General features: G+C 39.2%; 1 protein-coding gene across 2 annotated transcripts; it reads right to left on the reverse strand.

Moving 5' to 3' along the window:
• Positions 1–1429: 1429 nt before the first annotated feature.
• LOC121377368 (BTB/POZ domain-containing protein 6-like) lies at positions 1430–20753 on the reverse strand. 2 transcript variants are annotated; one of them, XM_041505347.1, is made up of 3 exons: positions 20672–20753; positions 7684–7954; positions 1430–3342 (listed from the first exon to the last, which is right to left on the reverse strand). In XM_041505347.1, exons 2-3 carry the CDS (start codon positions 7941–7943, stop codon positions 2322–2324), a joined length of 1281 nt encoding a protein of 426 aa, XP_041361281.1. In that variant the 5' UTR covers positions 7944–7954; positions 20672–20753; the 3' UTR covers positions 1430–2321. The 2 variants fall into 2 exon arrangements, with proteins under 2 accessions (XP_041361281.1, XP_041361287.1); XM_041505353.1 differs by having other exon boundaries at positions 7684–7944; positions 20672–20716.
• Between the last annotated feature and the right edge of the window lie 786 nt (positions 20754–21539).

Here is a 21539-nt window from a genome sequence, read left to right on the forward strand (position 1 = left end):
TACCAAATCAAATCCCATAGACGACAATAGTAACATATGTGGCTAAAACTCCTACCTGCAGCGTATTAATCGACATAAACGACACGGATATAAATATTACCACCCCTCACACTTAAATATACATGTACAACAACATGATATCTAATGGCATGTTAAGTTTGTTTTATAAGACTGAGTCAACAACCGCTTGGCACTTGGACTTCGTCATGTCATTAGTGTAGTAATCCAATTGCAATCAAACATGGATAGAATTGCCGGCTTATATTTTATTGATGCTATTAACAGTATTAAAGCCATGCAAATGGAAATAATGAAAGATTATCATTAAAATGTCATTATGCTTACAAAGGACACCGATATCGACTTAGCTATCTGAACTGTCCAGGACAGTGGGTTAGTGGTAGTGGTTAGAGAGAGAGAGAGAGAGAGAGAGAGAGAGAGAGAGAGAGAGAGAGAGAGAGAGAGAGAGAGAGAGAGAGAGAAAAGTCGGTGTAGTGTCCTTGCACCTTTCCGTTGGGTCATTAAACTCGCTCTGGGTGATAGCAGGTACCGGGAGGCGAACCCAGTACCTACCAGCCATAAGTCCCATGGCTTAACTACTATTCAATCGAGGCCGGTTTATGTGATCTTTTACGTACCGGATAATAATGAATTTAATATTAGCATGATTGGTTATAAAACATTGAGTCATTAACATTTAGACTAACCAGAATTGTGGTTACTTTTGCTCCGCGAGTAACTGCACCTCAAACTGGGTTTAACATCTGAAATAGAAATCGATTATTTTAAGAATATATAGTAATATTTTAAAATAACCTTTTCTACATTATTGCATAATATGTAGAATTAGTTTATAAATGACAAATATTATTTTACTATCGGTTTAGGTGTTTAATTAATATGAGTGATTTTGAGTTAATTTATGGATAAGGCAGGAAACCATATTGAATCTGGAAAAGACGTATTTTGGAGTTTTCAACTTCCTGTCCCATTCTGCCTCATTCTGTATCTTTTCCTTCTGCTGTCTTTATTTTCTCGGTTAATTCTTACCACGAAGGCCGAGCACCTTAGTTGCTATCTGTGTTCTATACTGTTTAATTCTCTTCGCAGCTGAGCAATGTAAATTGCTGCTTGTGTTTTTTTCTTCCAAATCGTTTCTTAAATCTCTTTTTAAGGAAAGAAATCTTTTATTTAACGACGCACTCAAGACATTTTATTTACGGTTATATGGCGTCAGACATATGGTTACGGATCACACAGATTTGGAGAGGAAACCCGCTGTCGCCACTACATAGGCTACTCTTTCCGATTAGCAGCAAGGGATCTTTTATTTGCGCTTCCCACAGGCAGGATAGCACAAATCATGGCCTTTGTTGAACCAGTTATGGATCACTGGTCGGTGCAAGTGGTTTACACCTACTCATTGAGCCTTGCTCACTCAGGGTTTGGAGTCGGTATCTGGATTAAAAATTCCATGCCTCGACTGGGATCCGAACCCAGTACCTACCAGCCTGTAGACCGATGGCCTAACCACGACGCCACCCGAGGCCGGTATCTCTTTTTCATTGCCGAGTTTGCTGCTTATCAATTTCCTCTCTTGTATTTGTAATGTTTTAATTGTGAAAGCGGGCCCTGTTTGTGATCTTGTGTAATAAGATAATTTTTAAATGTTCTTCTTCTGTGGTTAGTTCAGTACCTAAATCAAAAGAGCCTGTGAAACGGGCGATATTAAAAATAAATATTACAAATTTCAGAATTTTGGTGAAATCGCCTGTTACAAGAAAACAGGCAATTCCACACAATACAAGTGCCTCGTACGAGAATAGTCGATTACATATAGCATCCGATGAAATAGTAATCACGATGTCGTCTTAACGTTAAACGAATGATATATAATAGGATAGGATACGCTGGAAGCCAGCCAAACTGTCAGCGAGCACTCGCTTTCCTGAACACACAGTAGGTTGCGCAAATAAGACAATGTTTAGCCACTTGCGCTGTAAATTAAGTCAAAGTTTCAGCTTAGAAACCTCTCTACTTTTCTTGTTCATAAAATAAAAAAATATAAATAACTGGAAAAGGACATTCCTTTTTTTTTTCCCCTTCTTTTTTTTTTTTGCTATAGACTTCTGTGTTTAAAGGGGTGTAGGCTGGGGGGGGGGGGGGATCAGGGGTTCTGACGAATCCCTCCCCCGATGAGGCTAAAACAATTTTACAGTACAATATTTCGCTATTCATGTAGGTGTCCAGGGAAAATGTAGACAAAACTGTGCGCTAGGTTCAAATTTGAATCCTCCCACCAGGTCTACGGAAACCTGGATTCATGTTACAATTTTGAAAATGATACCGGGTATCTGACCAGATGCTGTAGTTGTGTGGTTTGTACTCCTACTGGTTTCGCTGAACCAAAACGTGACGCCGTCAGCAACAACCTTGGTCATGCCACACAAACCCTTGAATGACGGCGGTCCTGATATAGTCACGGTCATTGTGTAGACAATGTTAGCATCCACGTTAAGGGCGTTAGGAAACATGACGTCATATGTGACGTCATCAGAACGAGCTTCCACTGTGGTTGTAAACTGCGATTCGCCTTTTATGGAAGCTTTGATGGTATATTCAGCTTTCGCCTCTGTCTTCGGTCCATATAAAATACAGCCAAGTACCTGAATTTTCCGATCGCATTTGAAGGCCACCGCGTCGTCATAGGACCAATCGTATTTCCACTCCTCTCCGTGCACTGGGTATCTACTAACCCGACGTACGACGAATTTCCGAGGCTCACCGGAAAATGACGAAGATTTCGATTTGGGACAGAGAATCGTTTCGAGAATAGCATTCCGTTCGACCTCCGTGAGTAAACCAGTGCGTGACACAGAGTTGACGAAAAAATCGGGAGACATCAACGGAAACCGGATGTGAAAGAGCGTATCGCCAAGGATATCCCTCAGGGCGTCTGGAGTTACGTCCCTTCCACGTTTTCCGCATTCACTTTCCGCCCATTTGATGGCGGCATTGAAGATGACGTTTTCTTTGACGTCTATTTGTGCGGATGATATCAGGCGATGCAGACAGTCGTGGCAGAGATTGGATACCGATGACGTCATCTGAAGAACTTCAGAAGCGTGCATCTCGATGTAATCCACAGCGATTTCCCAGAGTCCACTGCGTTCATAGGCGTGGCCAGTCTCCATGGCCGTGCAGGCGGTTTGCGTGGACAGGTGCGATTCCAGGAACTGAAAACACATGTCTTCCAGGTTATGCAGGGAGTAGTGTTCAGCCAGGATGAGGATGGCGGTCACGTTCTCAGAGCTGACGTCTATCTCGTCAGAGTAAAGAAATCTGCAACAAATATTAAATTATAAAACGCAAAATAGTTCATGAACCGCCGATGCAGACAGCAGACATAGACACACAAATATGATACACACACACACATACAGAGAGAGAGAGAGAGAGAGAGAGAGAGAGAGAGAGAGAGAGAGAGAGAGAGAGAGAGAGAGAGAGAGAGAGAGAGAGAGAGAGAGAGAGAGAGAGAGAGACAGACAGACAGACAGACAGACAGACAGGGAGGGAGGGAGACAGACAGGGAGGGAGGGAGGGAGAGAGACACAGAGAGAGAGACAGACAGACATACAAACAGGCAGAGAGACACACACACACACACACACACACACACACAGACAAAGAGGGGGACAAACACAGAGAGAGAGGGGGGTGCACACACACACACAGAGAGAGACAGAGAGAGAGAGAACGAGAGAGACAGAGAGGGGGACACACACATACAGAGCGAGAGAGAGAGAGAGAGAGAGAGAGAGAGAGAGAGAGAGAGACAGACAGACAGAGAGAGAGAGAGAGAGAGAGAGAGAGAGAGAGAGAGAGAGAGAGAGAGAGAGAGAGAAAATTGCATACACAGTAGACTTCAATACACTACAAGGTAGGAAGATAGTAAAATGTTTTGTTTAACGACACCACTAGAGAGCATTGATTTATTAATCATCAGCTACTGGATCTCAAACATTTGGTAATTTTAACCAAGTCTAAGAGAGGAAAACAGCTATTTTGTTTACGTTAGTAGCAAATGATCTTTTATACGCACCATCGCACAGACAAGATAGCACATACCACGGTTTTTGATATACCAGTCGTGGTGCACTGGCTAGGACGAGAAACAGCTAAGCAATTTCTTCATGTATATCTTGTTTTTGGAAACCTACACTTCCTGTTATTTATATCATACATTGTTGTATTCTAATTGGGTGCTCTTTAAAACAAACAAACTATATATGTAAATATATATATAGATATAGATATAATATATATATATATATATATATATATATATTGTATGGCTATGTACAAAAAAAGAGTGAAATAAAACAATATATAAAAACACCAACTAATGACCAGAAAATTGCATGGGAGATTATCATCAGGAAATGAATGGAAGTGTATTTTCTGACTGAATAGAACATCAGCTTCTCCCACAGCTAAACAACCCCTCAGTTATTGTGATGGACAATGCATCCTATCACAATGTCAAAGTGCCAGAAACTGTTGCTCCAACAATTTCAAAAAGAAAAAGTGAACTCCAGAAATAGCTTAAAGATCATAAAGTACATTATACCAAGACGGACACTAAAGTAAAACTGATGAACAAAATTAACCTGGACACAATCAAAACTGTTTACATAGTGGACCAAATGGCTGTTACACGGGCATGTTGTTATAAGGACCCCAGTTCGTCAATGTGAGCTCAATCCTATCGAGCTTATTTGGGCAAATTGTAAACATTGTATTGCTAATAATAACACCACTTTCAAACTGTCCGATGTAAAGGTTTTAGTTCATGCATCATTTGGGCGAATCACCAAAGACGTTTGGCAGAAAGCTGAAGATCATGTAATAGCCATAGAAAATCGATACTGCACAATTGGTCCAGTTATAATTAAGCTTGACAGCCAAAATGACGACAGCAGTGCAGAGGACCAATACATTTTGAGACCACCCCTCTGCTTAGCTTAGTATTTGTGATTTCACCTGTCAGGTGTAATCAATATTAATCTGAGTGTTATAGTCCGTTTCAAATTACATATGTTTTGCAATAAAATTGTAAATACATCTCATATTTCTATCTATAACAGGTAATTTATTGTCATTTTTGGTACCGGTTGTTTGAATACCGTAACAGGTCATGATAATACTGACACAATTTTATGGTTTTTATTCCAGGGATTTTCATGATTGATATATAAGACTGGAAATTCACCTGGGTATAATTTTGATGAGTACTTTAGTTCATGCAATGGCGAGAGAAAGAGAGAGAGACAGACAGACAGCGAAGAGAGATGGAGAAAATATATCGGAGGGGAAGAAGGGGGTGGGGGGTAAGAGACAAACCGACAGAGATACGGACACAGACACACATATAGGCAGTCGGACAGACAGGTAGCCAGCGAAATAGGGTGATAAAGCATAAGTGTGTTTTGAGTAATAAAGCACAGTATAGGAGACACAGAGACCGATACAGAGACACAGCCAGATAAATATACAATCACAGGGTGGGAGCTAGAGAGAGACGGGGGCGGCAAGACGAAGGGATGGAGGAAGGGAAGGAGAGAAATCGTGTGAAGCAGAAAACAGAAGGGCGAGCGCTTGCGATTGTTCGATAGGACTGGTGTTTGCGCGTAACATTAACTGAATGTGGTAGGATAGAATATGATGGTACCAGTCAAATTGTTAGCGAGCGCTCTTGAACACGCCATAGGGTATATCATAGACAGGAAGTAGGAATGAGAGACTGTGGGAGTGATGGAGAATTATTAGAGAAATGGACAGACAGACAGACACAGAGACAGACAGATATGATGGCTCCACGCAGTGCCGGATTTATAAGGGGGCCATGGGGGCAATTGCCCCGGGTCCCCCTGGCAGAGCCCCCCCCCCCCCCCCCCCGACTAAGGATTTCCTTTATAACAAAATGTAATAATTATAAAATTAGTTCATTTTATTATTTGTCATGTAATTTAATTTCTATGTTGAGGGTTCCCCGAACCTGAAGTGCCCCGGGTCCCCAAGGTTTGAATCCGGCCCTGAATCCGGCCGTGGGTAAACGTGAATAACCTATGATGTTATGATGTCCAGATAGTCTAAATTAAAAACCTATAATTAATATGGTAGGTCATCAGAAGTAGTTTGTAAGTTATGCTTTCTTAGGCATAAATATTCCACGATTGCAGAATTGTAAACGTTAAAATTATATATATATATATATATATATATATATATATATATATATATATATATAGTCAAACGTCGGTATCTCGACCTCGGTAACCTCGTGTACCAGGCTTATGTCGAGCACATTTTGGTGTCCCTAGGAACACTTTGTTGGTTTTATTTGCCATTGTATATATGTATGTGTGCGTACATGTGTGTGTACGTGTGTGTGTGTGTGTGTCGTGTGTATATGTGTGTGTGTGTGTGTGCGTGCGTGCGTGCGTGCGTGCGTGTGTGTGTGGCGTGGCGTGGCGTGTGTATAATATGTACACTCACGTTTGTATTAGTGTGATATATGTACACAAAACGATCATATTACGATACTGACACCCCGGTGTATGTTGGTGATACGACACAACTTACTTCGCTATCTTGTACCTGTCATTTATACTTATACCCACACCCGAGCAGGCCAGGGGTATTCAGAAAATAAAGACTTCTTGTGTTCTTAGTCCGTATGGTCGTATTTTGTTCCAGGTTCGTCGGATATGCATGGCATTCTGGGCCAGGCGGCCACGTGGTATTGTTTAATGTTCACCCTGGACTGTTTGTGGACCGCACCCCCACCAATTGATCGGGTGATGTTGAAAGAAAGTGGGCTATGTCGCAACACTCGACGTAAAGACTCATATGACACTTAAGTAATGTTTGATGTGCGGATGACGAAGAGTTTTTTTTTTCTTCTTCTTTCTCTATTTTTCTTTCTCCCTTCCCCTCTCCCTTTCTTTGGTCAACCAGTGCTTTACGACTGGCATATGAAAGCGAAAATTAATTTACAATATTCTTTGTTGTACAGTACCGGTAGGGTCTATCTATCAATCCATCAACCCATCCACCCATCCATCTGTCGATCTATCTGTCGATCTATCTATCTATCTATCTATCTATCTATCTATCTATATGTCTGTCAGTTCGTACCTCCGTCAGTCTGTCCATCTTTTTATTTCTCCCTAATCCTCCATTCCTTTCTTTCCCATAATGGGGAGGGAGGGTGGTGGTTCGAACGAACAATGCAATATCAGGCTATTCACAAAAATGTCCAGAGAAAATATCGACAAAACAGTTCATATTCGAATCGCCCCTGACTGTATCGTTGACTGTTGTCAAGTTTGCAAACACGTTTGGCATAATTTATATCATCGACTATTATGTTTATCTCGAGCCACGGATATCTCGAGCTTGGTGGTTCGGTCCCTTCAACATCGAGATACCGAAGTTTGACTATATATACCGATAGTATATATATATATATATATATATATATATATCACCTAACTAAACATGAGACACCACAGGTTATTCCGGAGGTCCCTTCATATGTTATTGTACATAAGTATATATGCACACAAAATGAATGGGCACAAGTTATACAGAGTTCGAGAAAAAGATAAATTCACTAACTTTAAAATGTCTTTAAATACAACAGCATCTGTGTCAGATAAGATGATTTCACGGGTTGTACTGAAAGGTCCGGTGAACATGGCCTCGAATACGCTACTCCGGGTAATCAAGATGTACTTGTGGGCTGGTATGATTTCCTTTTCCGTTCCCACGACAAAGATGACGTCACAAGCAATGTGATTGGTCCACATATACATGTGACACTCAACCAGAGCCTTGCCTTTTCGCCAGTCAGATGATTCAGTCGGATTTCCCTCCATCCTAGAATACACTGAAATATTTACATCGGTAGAGCTAATTAAACTATACACAGTTGTTTTTACAATGATTTTTGTGCTAATAAGTTTAGTTTGTTTAAGCATGAAAGTAACTTTTTTCAAACAACAAAATCGATTTGGTTTTAAAGGACTATCAGGACTGAGGGGGTTTTTTTTGTGTCTTTTTTTTACATTTTAACATATTTACGACTAACAGATCCTTTTTGATGACTAAAATTACATTTATTACCCATACGGTTAAAACGATCTTGGTACATATCAAAAAGTGATTTTATCCACATGGCTCAACATTCCCGAGTTAATAATAATAATACGAAGCACAAAAGTGTAACGACGTATTTATCTATGTCAGAGAGTCAGGAAGGTTTGAACATTGAGTATTATGTAAAAATATGTGTAGATTTCAGATCTGCAACTCTTGCTTGCCTATACCTGTACGTTAATTGGGAATTTGCATACCTTTAATAGTACGTCAAGGTCAATTTGTGTTCGATCTGCAGCTACCCAAAAACAACAGTCCACGGGACACTCCATATTTCAGTTATGGGGGAGATTAAACTCTTTAAAAATGTTTTTTGTGACGCTAAATATCCAAACTTTCCATTTTGAGTTACTGGATTTTCATAACTGGTCAATTTGACCTTCCAATAATATTAATCAATAATGGTCATATTATGACTTTGGTTTATAGTTATATTCAATTCACATCTAGTATGGGGTGCTTCCTTAATGAAATTTCAGAGGCAAATCCATAATTTAACGAAATTTAGGAAATTATTACGTCCACATTTTGGAGCATGGTTTGTTAGAAATGGGAACCAATGCTTACTGAGGTGTGTACATGGTATGCTTTATGGTGAGGATAGGTGCGATTTACGGTGAGGGTAGGTTCCCACACAAAGGTGACCTTTAAATGTCATTTTGGGGGTCATTTGAGGTCATTTAGGGTCAAATTAGTGGAAGTTAAGTTTTTTTTACATTTTTCTTATCTTTGTGGGTAGGGCTTTTTACAAATATGCTACTTAAAGTTTGCTTTTCATAAATATGATTATAATGGATCATTATTTATTACAATTTACATGCAAACTGTAGGGAAACATGATCTAAAAATCAACTGATGTCGAAATTATGTCTTTCTGGGGCAGATCCAAAATTTAATCAAAGAGAATAATTTCTGAATGGGTTATGTCCACATTGTGGGCATGATTTGTTAGCAATGGCTACCCATGCTTAGTGAGGTCTTTACATGGTGAGTAGGTACCCATGCGAAATTGACTCTTACGGATAATTTTGGGGTCATTTAAGGTCATTTAGGGTCATAGGAAAAATTAAGGGTTTATTTTTACATTTTTCTGATCTTTGCGGTAAGGTGGGGTGGGTTTTTTTTACAAATATGCTACTTAAAGTTCGCCTTTCATAAATAGATTATAATGGATCATTATATATTATAATTTGCATGCAAACTATAGGGAAACATGATATAAAAATCAACTCGAAATTATGTGTTTACTAATGTCAAAAAACATGTTACAAATAATTAATGGTAGCTTTGTTAGAAATGGGTACCCATGCTTATTGATGTTTATACAGAGTAAGGTTTATGGTGAGGGTAGGAATCCACGCAAAATTTACCTGTATTTAGATCTGTTTAAGGCAAGGATTATGGTGAAAGTAGGTTTTCACACCATTGTGACATTTAAAGGTCACTTTAGGGATGATTTTAGATGTCAGTGCAAGTCAAAATCAATATTTTGGTTACAATGTTTTAATATCTATGAGAGTAATTTTTTCTAAAATGTGTTGTTTAAGGTTTACTCTTGTTTATGACTAATTGATCAGTATATATTGCAATATTCATATAAACTAAGGGGAATCTGGAATGAAAAATGTGTTTATTTGACAATATTCATTTCGTGTGACACATCTTTCCCCAAAAATCTTAATTAAGGTTTTAGACCTCTATCAATTTGTAGAATCTTCACATGTACCAATAAGTATGGTTGGATATAGGTCTTCCCACATATAACTCGGTGGCATTCTTGCTAGATAGAAGTATTTCAAAACTTCTGGGGTTTTTTTTTTTTAATATCCTTAACCTGAGTATCAATCCCAACATCTGATTCAGTAGCTCCATACACGCAACATACATATACCTCAGTTCAGGAGGTCCACAACAGTTCCACTCTTTAAGAATGACAAGAACACTGTTAGTTTCATTAATAATTAATGAAACATCGGAACTACACTTGTGTCAAATGAATGTCACATCTATAATTTTGCAAAATTTACCTTTCCTACTCCTTAAATTTTTTGTTGGTAGCTTTATGTATGGTTTCTCAATATGAGTGTCAAAGATATCTTTTCTGGTGGAACCATCAATTTTTCCCAAAACCATGTTGACAAATGTGTTTGCAATTTGTTTGTTTAATGCATAGATCAGAGCACAGCCATGAAACATGTAAGGTAAGAAAACTGTCAGTCTACAAATTATCACTCAGCATTCCCTTGCTACAAGTATTATCTCAGTTGATCATGCAGGATCAGAGTAATAATGTTACATTAGTTTGTAAACATGGGCTCGTCATTGGAGATGGATGAGGATCCAAAAATGGCACATTCAACCAGATAGGAAATTATGACGCAGCTATATATCCACAATATTTCATCCAAGCATGAAGCATATTCTCGAGTTGTGGTTGAAAGAAAGAATGAAATGTTTTATTTAACGACGCACTCATTGCATTTTATTTACGGTTATATGGCGTCAGACATATGGTTAAGGACCACACATATATTGAGAGAGGAAACCCGCTGTCGCCACTACATGGGCTACTCTTTCCGATTAGCAGAAAGGGATCTTTTATTTGCGCTTCTCACAGGCAGGATAGCACAAACCATGGCCTTTGTTGAACCAGTTATGGATCACTGGTCGGTGCAAGTGGTTTACACCTACCCACTGAGCCTTGCGGAGGGTTTGGAGTCGGTATCTGGATTAAAAATTCCATGCCTCGACTGGGATCCGAACCCAGTACCTACCAGCCTGTAGACCGATGACCTACCACGACGCCACCGAGGCCGGTACCGAGTTGTGGATGAATGCAGACAGACACATGACTATTAATGGTTTTCTATCTTGGTCACCCTAAAGACGAAGCTTTGATATCATTTGGGTAGTCATCAAATACTGGGCAGGACATACTCCACTTGAACCACGCTGTCACGGATCGCAGTAGACATTGTGAATTTTCTGAACCAGTTGATAATTTGTATGGTGATACGGAGTCATTGATAAAGCCAGGAAGGAGAGATGGCTCTGGATGTGTTTCCACTTACCAAGAATGTCTCAGCTACATTTGAAAAGAGCTAATTTCTAAATATACTTTTAAAGCATTCCATAATTTGACAGTAGTCTACTTCCTGCACAAGGAGATTGGAGAAATAACTTGAATGTAGCAAAACAAGGCAGATATGTATTCCAGAATACACATGTACTGCAATCCATTGCTGCTATCTATCAATCATAATATGAAACCGGTCAGTTATATAGTTAGTTTAATTATAGAAATCTATTAAGACATACCATTTTAATTGTTGCTAGAATAAACAGTGATATTGCCTTTAATTAGATAATAACTTTATATCTTAAATATTGATAATATTCAACCACTCCCCCCACCCAAAAGAATAATTTAAAAAACAATGTCCTTAATTTGTGCCAAATTACTTAAATGACTGGGTGCCTACCCTCTTTGTAAACCTTACACTATATAGCATTAAGCATGTGTCCCCATTTTTATCAAAACGTGCCTGGAATTGTATTTGCCTAGTCCCCAATAATATTATATGAAGCATATTTCATTTCATTCTACACCAAAACCAAAGATTAAACAAAACATATATAAATTAATATTTCATATTTTTATTCATAAACATCTTTGGAACAATTGGTTAACTTAAAAATATCATTCGACTTTATTTAGGTTGAGAAACAGTTAATTTATTGAGTACTCCTTTGTCTTTGGGTAGTGGCTGACAGAAGAAATAATTTCAACATACCAATTAAAACATGCACATTCTCAGCTAACGCACAGGTTTATTTTTTTATGACTGCTATACCAATGCAAATTGTAATAGCCTGTCAGTTTGTATACATTGTAGAGCCAGTTATCTACATACAGTATCTGGAATTAGTATTGTAAAATAAATGCATTTTTTATTCCAGATTTCCCAGTTAACATGCAGATTATACTGACCAATTAGATACATTTAATAATCAAAAGTAAACCTTTAATAGCACCTACTGGAAAGAACCTGGGCTTACAGATTTAAAAAAATAAACATTTCGATTTTGACCCCAACTAGCTTCTAAAATAACACACTAAAGGTCAAAATGGCATGAGTACCTACCTTTACCATAAACATAGATCTTAATAAAGGTCAATTAAGCGTGGGTACCTACCCTCACCAAAAAACTTACCCTGCACAGATCTCAATAAGCATGGGTACCATTAATGTTTTAAAAGACATGTTTTAGACACTTATAAACACATTGTTTCGAGATAAATTGATTTTAATATCAAAATTCCCCATAGTATGCCGTGGTGTGAGCTATCCTGTCCGTGGAATGATGCATATAAAAGATCCCTGGCTACTAATGGAAAAATGTAGCGGATTTCCTATCTAGTATAATCATGTCTATGAAGAGTGAACCTTATGTAGCATATTTATAAAAAGCCCTACCCTCAAAGTTGTGAAAAATGTAAAACCTTAATGTTCCCTAATTTGACCCTAAATGGTCTTAAATGACCCCGAAATGACCTTTAAAGGTCACTTTTGCATGGGTACCTACCCTCACCATAAACCGCACCCATCCTTACCATAAACCATACTCTGTACAGACTTCAGAAAGCATTGGTGTACCCATTTCTAACAAACCATGCCCCAAAATGTGGACGTAACCTTTTCTTAAACATCTCTCCCTTCCGTTAAATAATGGATCTGCCCCTGAAATTTCAATCAGGAAGCACCCCTAATAGATGTGTAATGGATATATCTATAAACCAAAGTCATAATTAAAAGAAACCAATGATTTGTGTTATTTACAGCATATTATATATTCAGAAACAATTACCTTCATTTGACCAATTACGAAAATGCAGCATATCCTAATGGAATTTTTTTTAAAAGAGTTTAATCTCCCCTATAACTGACATTTGGTGTCTGTCCCGTGGACTTGTTTTTGAGTAGCAGCAGATCGAACATAAATTGACTTTGACGTACCATTAAAAATATGCAAATTCCCAATTAACGTACAGGTTTAGACAAGTAACAGTTGCAGATCTGAAATCTACACATATTTTTACATAAGAATCAATGTTCAAACCTTCCTGACTCTCCGACATAGATAAATCGACCTGGCTCGTGGACTAGTAATATTTAGGAAGCGATGTCATAACATGACGTTGCTTCCCCATTCCTAGCTCAAACTGTACATGTAAAACAAGACGTAATTTCGTCATCTCCTTCTAGCTGTGGTTGAAACATTTTAAGACGGTCCTTGTTATTTATAATTAAAACAAATATATTAAAAAAAAAATATGGATAATAAAGAAATTATTACACTCGGGTGTGTGTGTCATACTGATTTTAGGAAACTCGTGTCAGGAATCATGTATTACCCTCGCTCTCGACACTCAAGGAAGGAAGAAAATGGTTTATTTAAAGGGACATTCCTGAGTTTGCCTCATTGTAAGATGTTTCCGACTAATAGAATATTTCTACGATTAAGCTCACATGTTACATATATTTTCTTGTTTAAAATATCAGTGTCTGTATATTCAATGTGTTTCTGGTCGTCTTAATATTTGTATGAAGCCCAAACTGGATTTCGTCTTCAATAATTTCGTGGGTACGAAAAAAATATATTTTAGGAAATAAAACGAATTTAACCCAGTACAAATATTAGAACGATCAGAAACATGTTTAATATACAGCCACTAATATTTTATGCAGGAAAATATATTTGATATTTAATTACAATCGTTAAAATGTCTCTGTTAGTCGATAACATCTTAAACATTGCAGCAAATGTCCCTTTAACGACGCACTCAACACATTTTTTATTTACGGTTATATGGCGTCGGACACATGGTTACGGACCACACAGATATTGAGATAGGATACCCGCTATCGCCACTTCATGGGCTACTCTTTTGGATTAGCAGCAAGGGATCTTTTATATGCACCATCCAATAGACAGGATAGCACATACCACGGCCTTTGAAATACCAGTCGTGGTGCACTGGCTGGAACGAGAAATAGCCCAATGGGCCCACCGACGGGGATCGATCCCAGACCAACCGCGCATCAATCGAACTCTTTACCACTGGGTTACGTCCCGCCCCTCGGTATTAAAGGTGCTATCTCAAAGTTGCATAATGACAGCTATTGCAAATCATGTTTTTATTAAATTTTGCTTTAACATTTAAAGACTACACCTTTCACTATATGCTTATAAATGATTATAGGAAATAATTTTATCTACTAGTAGAAAATATATTTTTATTGGAGAATCTTTATCACAAATAGATGCTCACATATACTGAACAAAAAAACAGAAACTTCCGATTTGTACATATAGTATTTGTTGTGTTAAAGAATTCATTGTGTAATGAAATTATATAGGTAGTATTAGCCTTGAGCTGTATTATCAGGATTCATGAATTTTATTGATTATTTTTGCACTGTTAATCGTCGACAACGTGAAATTCAATTTGCACGTGCATGCATGGTTCGACATGTCCCGTGTAGTATTCGGTCAATTTGTTTTACTTGTCTTACTTCAAAATTTGTAAACAAAATTAACGTTTTTTACATTGTAGCATTTTTAGTATGCCAAGAATACCCAATAATTTACGCGAACGTGCGATTGGCATGCTTGATGCTGGCTAGCCCGAGTACTCTGACTGTAAGAGAGCTAGACGGACATTTGGACATAAACACGCTCTCATTACAGTCAGAGACCAACCTATGTCTTTTTTTGGCAATTCCTGACTACCAAACGGTAGGCAACGAGTCCCGCTCTAATACCACAACAATCCTATGTTTGACGTCAAATACCTTTACATCAATCATTTTCGAGTTAAGTGATACAAAAAAATCCACATATTAATCACTAATACACTTACTACAGAAAGAAACCCGACAGCACCCACATTCAGCTACGCTTCGTGACACTCCGTCGCAACAATTGCAAAGCTCGGCGATCTATTTCGAGACGTAGACCACGTGATCGCGCACTGGGCGATTCCGCCTTATGCAGCAGTTACAGGGGCCGTCTCATATCAAGCGAAGTTACAACATGGAAGAGTTGGCTAATGCCGTTTTGGATGAATTTGGATTTCATTACGTCATTAAACCAAAACAATTACACATTATTGATTCCATTTTGAATTTGAAGGATATATCTGGGGTGTTATCGACAGGATACGGCAAAAGTATGTGCTACGTACTGCCTCCTCCTATGAGACGACCCCTGTAACTGCTGCACAAGGCGGAATCGCCCAGTCTCGAAATAGATCGCCGAGCTTTGTAATTGTTGCGACGGAGTATCACGAAGCGTAGCTGAATGTGGGTGCTGTCGGGTTTCTTTCTGTAGTATGTGTATTAGTGATTAATATGTGGATTTTTTGGTATCACTTAACTCGAAAATGATTGATGTAAAGGTATTTGACGTCAAACATAGGATTGTTGTGGTATTAGAGCGGGATTCGTTGCCTACCGTTTGGTAGTCAGGAATTGCCAAAAAAAGACATAGGTTGGTCTCTGACTGTAATGAGAGCGTGTTTATGTCCAAATGTCCGTCTTGCTCTCTTACAGTCAGAGTACTCGGGCTAGATGCTGGCATGTCGACAGAAGACGTTGCAAGGCGTGTTGGGAGTTCTAGTCGAGCGATACGAAATCTTCGCGTAAGATTTCGAACGACAGGAAGCACCAACGACTTGCCACGTCGTGGACGTCCGCGTGTTACAACGCGTGGTCAAGACCGCTATATCATGAACACACATTTGCGCAATCAATTCCAAACTGCCACTGCTACTGCTGCTAACACCTGGTCTTCATAATAACCGAATCAGTGGGCAAACTGTTCGTAATCGTCTGCGGGAGAATGGTTTACATGCACGACGTCCTTACGTCGGATGCGTTTTAACGCAACGTCATCGTCTTAATTGGGCACGTGTACACACTCGTTGGATACGGCGACGCTGGAATAGCGTTCTGTTTTTTCAATTAAATTAATCAGTTAATTTGCAGTTTTAAATTAAAAGTTTGTTTAAGGGTAAATGAAATTGACACATATCATCAAAATGTGTTATAGTCTGTTCCAATAAAGGTCACAACTCTCCTGTTTACTGACATCTTTATTTTAATTTCAAGAGTAAACACCATCTTCCACATCAATGAGAGCCCAAACAAGTAAATGCTAAATTAGGTAGAGTATCATTAAATAGGTATTTACAAATTATTTACTTGTCAGTTTAATATGAAATAAATAATTGACGAAAATCACTTTTTATTCAATTTCCGACAATTCTTCGTAATCTTGACGTAGATCACTTGCTGACCCAATTCGTAGAGTGTGAGTGAGAAATTTTTTAACATGCTCATATACCACTAGAGTTTCGAGCATGTCCGTCCCGGGGCCTGTTTCTGGATAGCCAGTGACTTGCTCCGGGACAGAAAAATTAGTAGAAACATAATGTGTAGTAAGTCTCGACATCCGTTTACTTCTGTGTTTGCGGCTTGTTTGCAGTTGATTTGTAATACATAAAATACTAAACTACCTTTCGCTCGTCAGATACCAAAACTGTTCACTATTTCATAAAAATGGTATGACAGGTAAGCTGGTTTAGTATTCTATATTTAGTACACACCAGTGAAAGATATTGCGCATGTCATAACAATCAATCAATATCTAACGATTGTAATATTGGCGTGACGTAGATCATTCGCTGACCCAATTCACAGAAAAATAACGTGTAGTGGGTCTCGACATCTGCTTACTTCTGCGTTGCGGCTTGTTTGCGGTTGGTTTGTAATGAATAAAATACTAAACTAGCTTGCCTGTCATACCATTGTTATGAAACTCGTGAACAGTGTTGGCATCTGACTCGCTTTCAGATACCAAATCTGTTTACTCATTTCATAAAAATGGTATGACAGGCAAGTTCGTTTAGTATTCTGTATATACGCCGCACTAGAACTACCGTGTAAGAAACGTTTTTTCATTTCTGCGATTTTTGGGGCGGTGTGGCATGTCCTCCACGAGTCCAAAATAGGTTCAAACTCGACTCGGACCCGAGTACCCGACACTTACTAGCCGATAACCAGACTAAAGAAAGAAATGTTTTATTTAACGACGCACTCAGTCTCAACACATTTTATTTACGGTTATATGGCGTCAGACATATGGTTAAGGACCACACAGATTTTGAGAGGAAACCCGCTGTCGCCACTACATGGGCTACTCTTCCGATTAGCAGCAAGGGATCTTTTATTTGCGCTTCCCACAGGTAGGATAGCACAAACCATGGCCTTTGTTGAACCAGTTATGGGTCACTGGTCGGTGCAAGTGGTTTACACCTACCCACTGAGCCTTGCGGAGCACTCACTCAGGGTTTGGAGTTGGTATCTGGATTAAAAATCCCATGCCTCGACTGGGATCCGAACGCAGTACCTACCAGCCTGTAGACCGATGGCCTAACAACGAAGCCACCGAGGCCGGTATATAACCAGACTAAGGAACAAAGTCAAATAGCGTTATGCTATTAGATTGGAGAGCGAAATTTATAGGAGATCAATTTTTTCATTTCATCTTATTTTCGTGCTTGTATCCAATTAAGGTTCAAGCTCGCTGTCCTGGGCACACATATCAACTATCTGGGCTAGTTGAGTCGTTAAAACACGCTCTGCGAACCCTGTACCTACCAGCCTTATGTCCAGTGTCTTAACCACCACGCCACTGAGGCCGGTGGGGGGTCGATAAATGCTCCCCCGGAAAATATATTGAAAAAAGAAGAAGGAAATTAGCTTGAGCACGTAGGGATTTGGACCCCCAAAACACTCCCCCCTCCCTTCCCCCGCACACTCTTGAGCTTATTAAAAAAAGCCCCCCCCCCCCATCCTCCCCCGCACATATATACACACACACACACCTACTACAAAAAGAATACTAAAAATGCTCTAGTACACATATCTATTGACAAAATGGTGACAATCAGTGTAAAAAAATCTATATAATTAACTAGAAACAAATATTCGTGAGATAGTTTTAGCTATATACTACACATAGTTACTAAGCAGAGCCGTATCTATCTTAACACAATTAGCAGGAAGGGGGGGGGGGGGAGAGAGGGCAGCAAAAAACCCATCTGAGCATAATGGTCTTTTGTTAAACAAAAAGAGTACGTTTAAAATATACGGCTATTTCTCAGAAACGGACGTAGAAAGTGTGGTTCACTTTATGTGCGCCTTGCACTACCCAGTTAAAATTAGTTCCACTGGTAATTAAAATTAGCTCTACTGGTTAATTACTATTACATGTGGATCTAACAGCAACCCGTTGGAGCTCATGTCCAGTTGACCTTCCATTCGACCAATCAAAACTTTACTAACACAATCATGCCAGCGATTTGAAAAGAATTTGAAAACATTCGGGATTATGCAAATGCAACGGTACATGCTCTTAATTTCTTTTCGCCTGTGGCGATATTAATTGTTTTAGAAGGCCGTGTGCAGTTCCAAATGCACTTAGCTCAGGTGGGCAACTTGTTACGTGATACTTTTGCGCGACGGTCGTCGAGCTGTACTTCTAATACACACCTAGCCCAGTTGCGGAGCCATGTGGCCAGTAGTTACGTAATACCTCCGCGAGTGCGGTTTTTACAACCGTGATTTGGCGACTTGGCGTCATTGAGTCTGGCGATCTAAGAGAAAGATATGCCGTCTTGGTCGCTGTGGAAATTCAGATGATACGTGAGGTACCGCCTTGTGCCCCCAGGCGATATACGCTGTCTCTGAGAGTTTTGAAGAAATAGCTAGGGTTTTAGAGATATCGGGGAGAAACATAGGAAGGCTTCCAGGGATCGCTGTCCGTCCGGACTGGTAAATAATTTTATTTCTGCTCTGTGTATAACCTTGATGTGATTGATGTGACTTTAAATATTTTAATACTGTATTATACCAATATTATTTAGACGGTGCTGCCGGTCATCTGACGCAGTAATGCTGTAGGCTCACCGTTCTGATATATTTATATATATAAAGCTTATCCAGTCATCCCAGAGGACCTAGGTAAACTGTAGGGTATTGTCTTTATTGTGATAGGTACCAGTATTAAGTCTGTATTACAAGGTTATTGAATGAGTAGTTAGGGTTAATTAAAAATTAACCAGTTAGGAATAGAGTTGTAATTCCTTTATTAATTAAGTTCTCCTGGAAGCGTTTCTCAATTATCACACGTTATTGAACGAGTAGTAAGGGTTAATTAAAAATTAACCAGTTAGGAATAGAGTTGTAATTCCTTTATTAGTTAAGTTCCCCTGGAATCGTTTCTCAATTATCACACGTGTGGGTGTTGTGTCACGGTGAAGTGATTAGCATATTGTGTAAACTAGACACCTAGAGATTAACTAATTAAGTGATCAGTTCTGGGTTGTTATTATTTATTGTTGTTAATTAACTACTGCGGCTGTACATTTGTCAGCGTAGGTTAATACAGATTCCAAAGTGTATTGTGTTTTAGTTGTGTTTTCTAGTGAACTAAACGTGCTATAATAATATATACTTTATATAAGATCGTATCTCTGATCATACCTAGAGACGAGCCACAGCGGGTATAACTGCCTGTTACAGAGAGATCTAATAGATATACAGTTAGGAGAGATATTTTGACAATCGTGTTTCATTCAGTTACGGGTATTATAGGATCCCCGTGACAGCAAAATAGCCATAAAATCTGTTTATACTGGTATACAATCCAGAGTTTATTACTACACTATTCCCCTTGTCTACACAATTGCACGAGTCTCCCCTGGGTTGTCATGCCACGACCTGAAGCTGTCAGGCCCTTTCTAAGGGCCCCTATGGGTAACCTAGGGAGACACCACAGCTTCGTAGATGTCTAATTAACGAGCTACTCTCGATTCACTAATGTCAAAACCTATATTAGCTCTGCCATTTACTTTTGACCGACCGTTCAAAATTGCGCCAAATTTCCTCAATCAAAACTGCGCACCCTTTCTCTTTGGCATATTAATTGCTCCATTCAAAATTCTATAGCACCCCCCACCTCCCGCCTGCTACCGACTTGGTCAGGCTGCTGGTGCTCCCTTGCACCTGTCAGTGCAGGCGGTCCCTCCCCCCCCCCCTCCCCGCCCCCGGGGCCCGTAGCAAATGCTATGTGTGCTACTAGGATAAACCAGTTGTTACTATCAAAGTAATCGACAATTCAGTACAGCGACAATAAAGCAAAGGTAGGACCGAGCGCGCTTTGTGTTGGCTGTCCCGCTAAGGCGCTTTGTCAGAGATTGGCCTAATTCTGGGCAGTTTTAAATTATCATCTTGGTTTTTTTTACTTCTGTTTGTTGGTTTTCACAGCGGCCCATCTTTGTAGTATAGAAATGTTAGAAATATGATACAAAAGTACCTACCTACAATAGTTACGTTCGATCGTTATTGACACGTTACCTTGCAGTCTGCTCTCTCAGCGTCGCTAGTAGCATTAGAACAAAGTTCACTTCATTTTCCTGGAAACATCGCGTACTTTCCGTACGAGATAGCGGATCGTGTTTTAAAGGTGCAATCTCGCATCACCACGTTCAAATAACGTCTACTAACACAATTTTAAAAAACAAAACACAAGCTGCTACGGACTGAATAAACTCGTGTGTTTCCGCTATGAACAGTTATATTATCTCTTCCGAAATTTGCATGAAAATAGATCTGCCTTTTTGTTGCATGTTGAAAGTTATTTAATAAGTCTGCTGTACGAAAAAAAAATGAAATTTAATCTACTCGACGTACTGTGTAACGTGGTTTTCAGTGGCGGATCTAGGGGGGAGGGGGGGCTGCCAAAAATGTTTTATTCGTCTTCTTTTTTTTCTTTTTTTTTCACGTTGGAAAATCCGACGAATCCCTTCGGGAACTGTTGTAGCCTTCGGCCACATGTTATTGAGGGCTCCTTAAATGAATTTTCTGGATCCGCCACTGGTTTTTGTAATTTATTTACTTTCACTTTATCTAGTTCCACTTTATCTGTTCCTAGAACAGCCAGGGTTCGATGTTTACAAAGCGATAGTGTTTAGATCAGACTCGGGAGGGAAAGTAGGTCACTGATAAAGTAAAGTTTGTTTTATTTAACGACGCCGCTAGAGCACATTGATTTTTTATCTTATCATCGGCTATTGGACGTCAAACATATGGTCATTCTGACACTGTTTTTTAGAGGAAACCCGCTGTCGCCACATAGGCTACTCTTTTTACGACAGGCAGCAAGGGATCTTTTATTTGCGCTTCCCA

Source organism: Gigantopelta aegis, chromosome 2, assembly GCF_016097555.1.
Source record: "Gigantopelta aegis isolate Gae_Host chromosome 2, Gae_host_genome, whole genome shotgun sequence".
Classification (NCBI taxonomy): domain Eukaryota; kingdom Metazoa; phylum Mollusca; class Gastropoda; order Neomphalida; family Peltospiridae; genus Gigantopelta; species Gigantopelta aegis.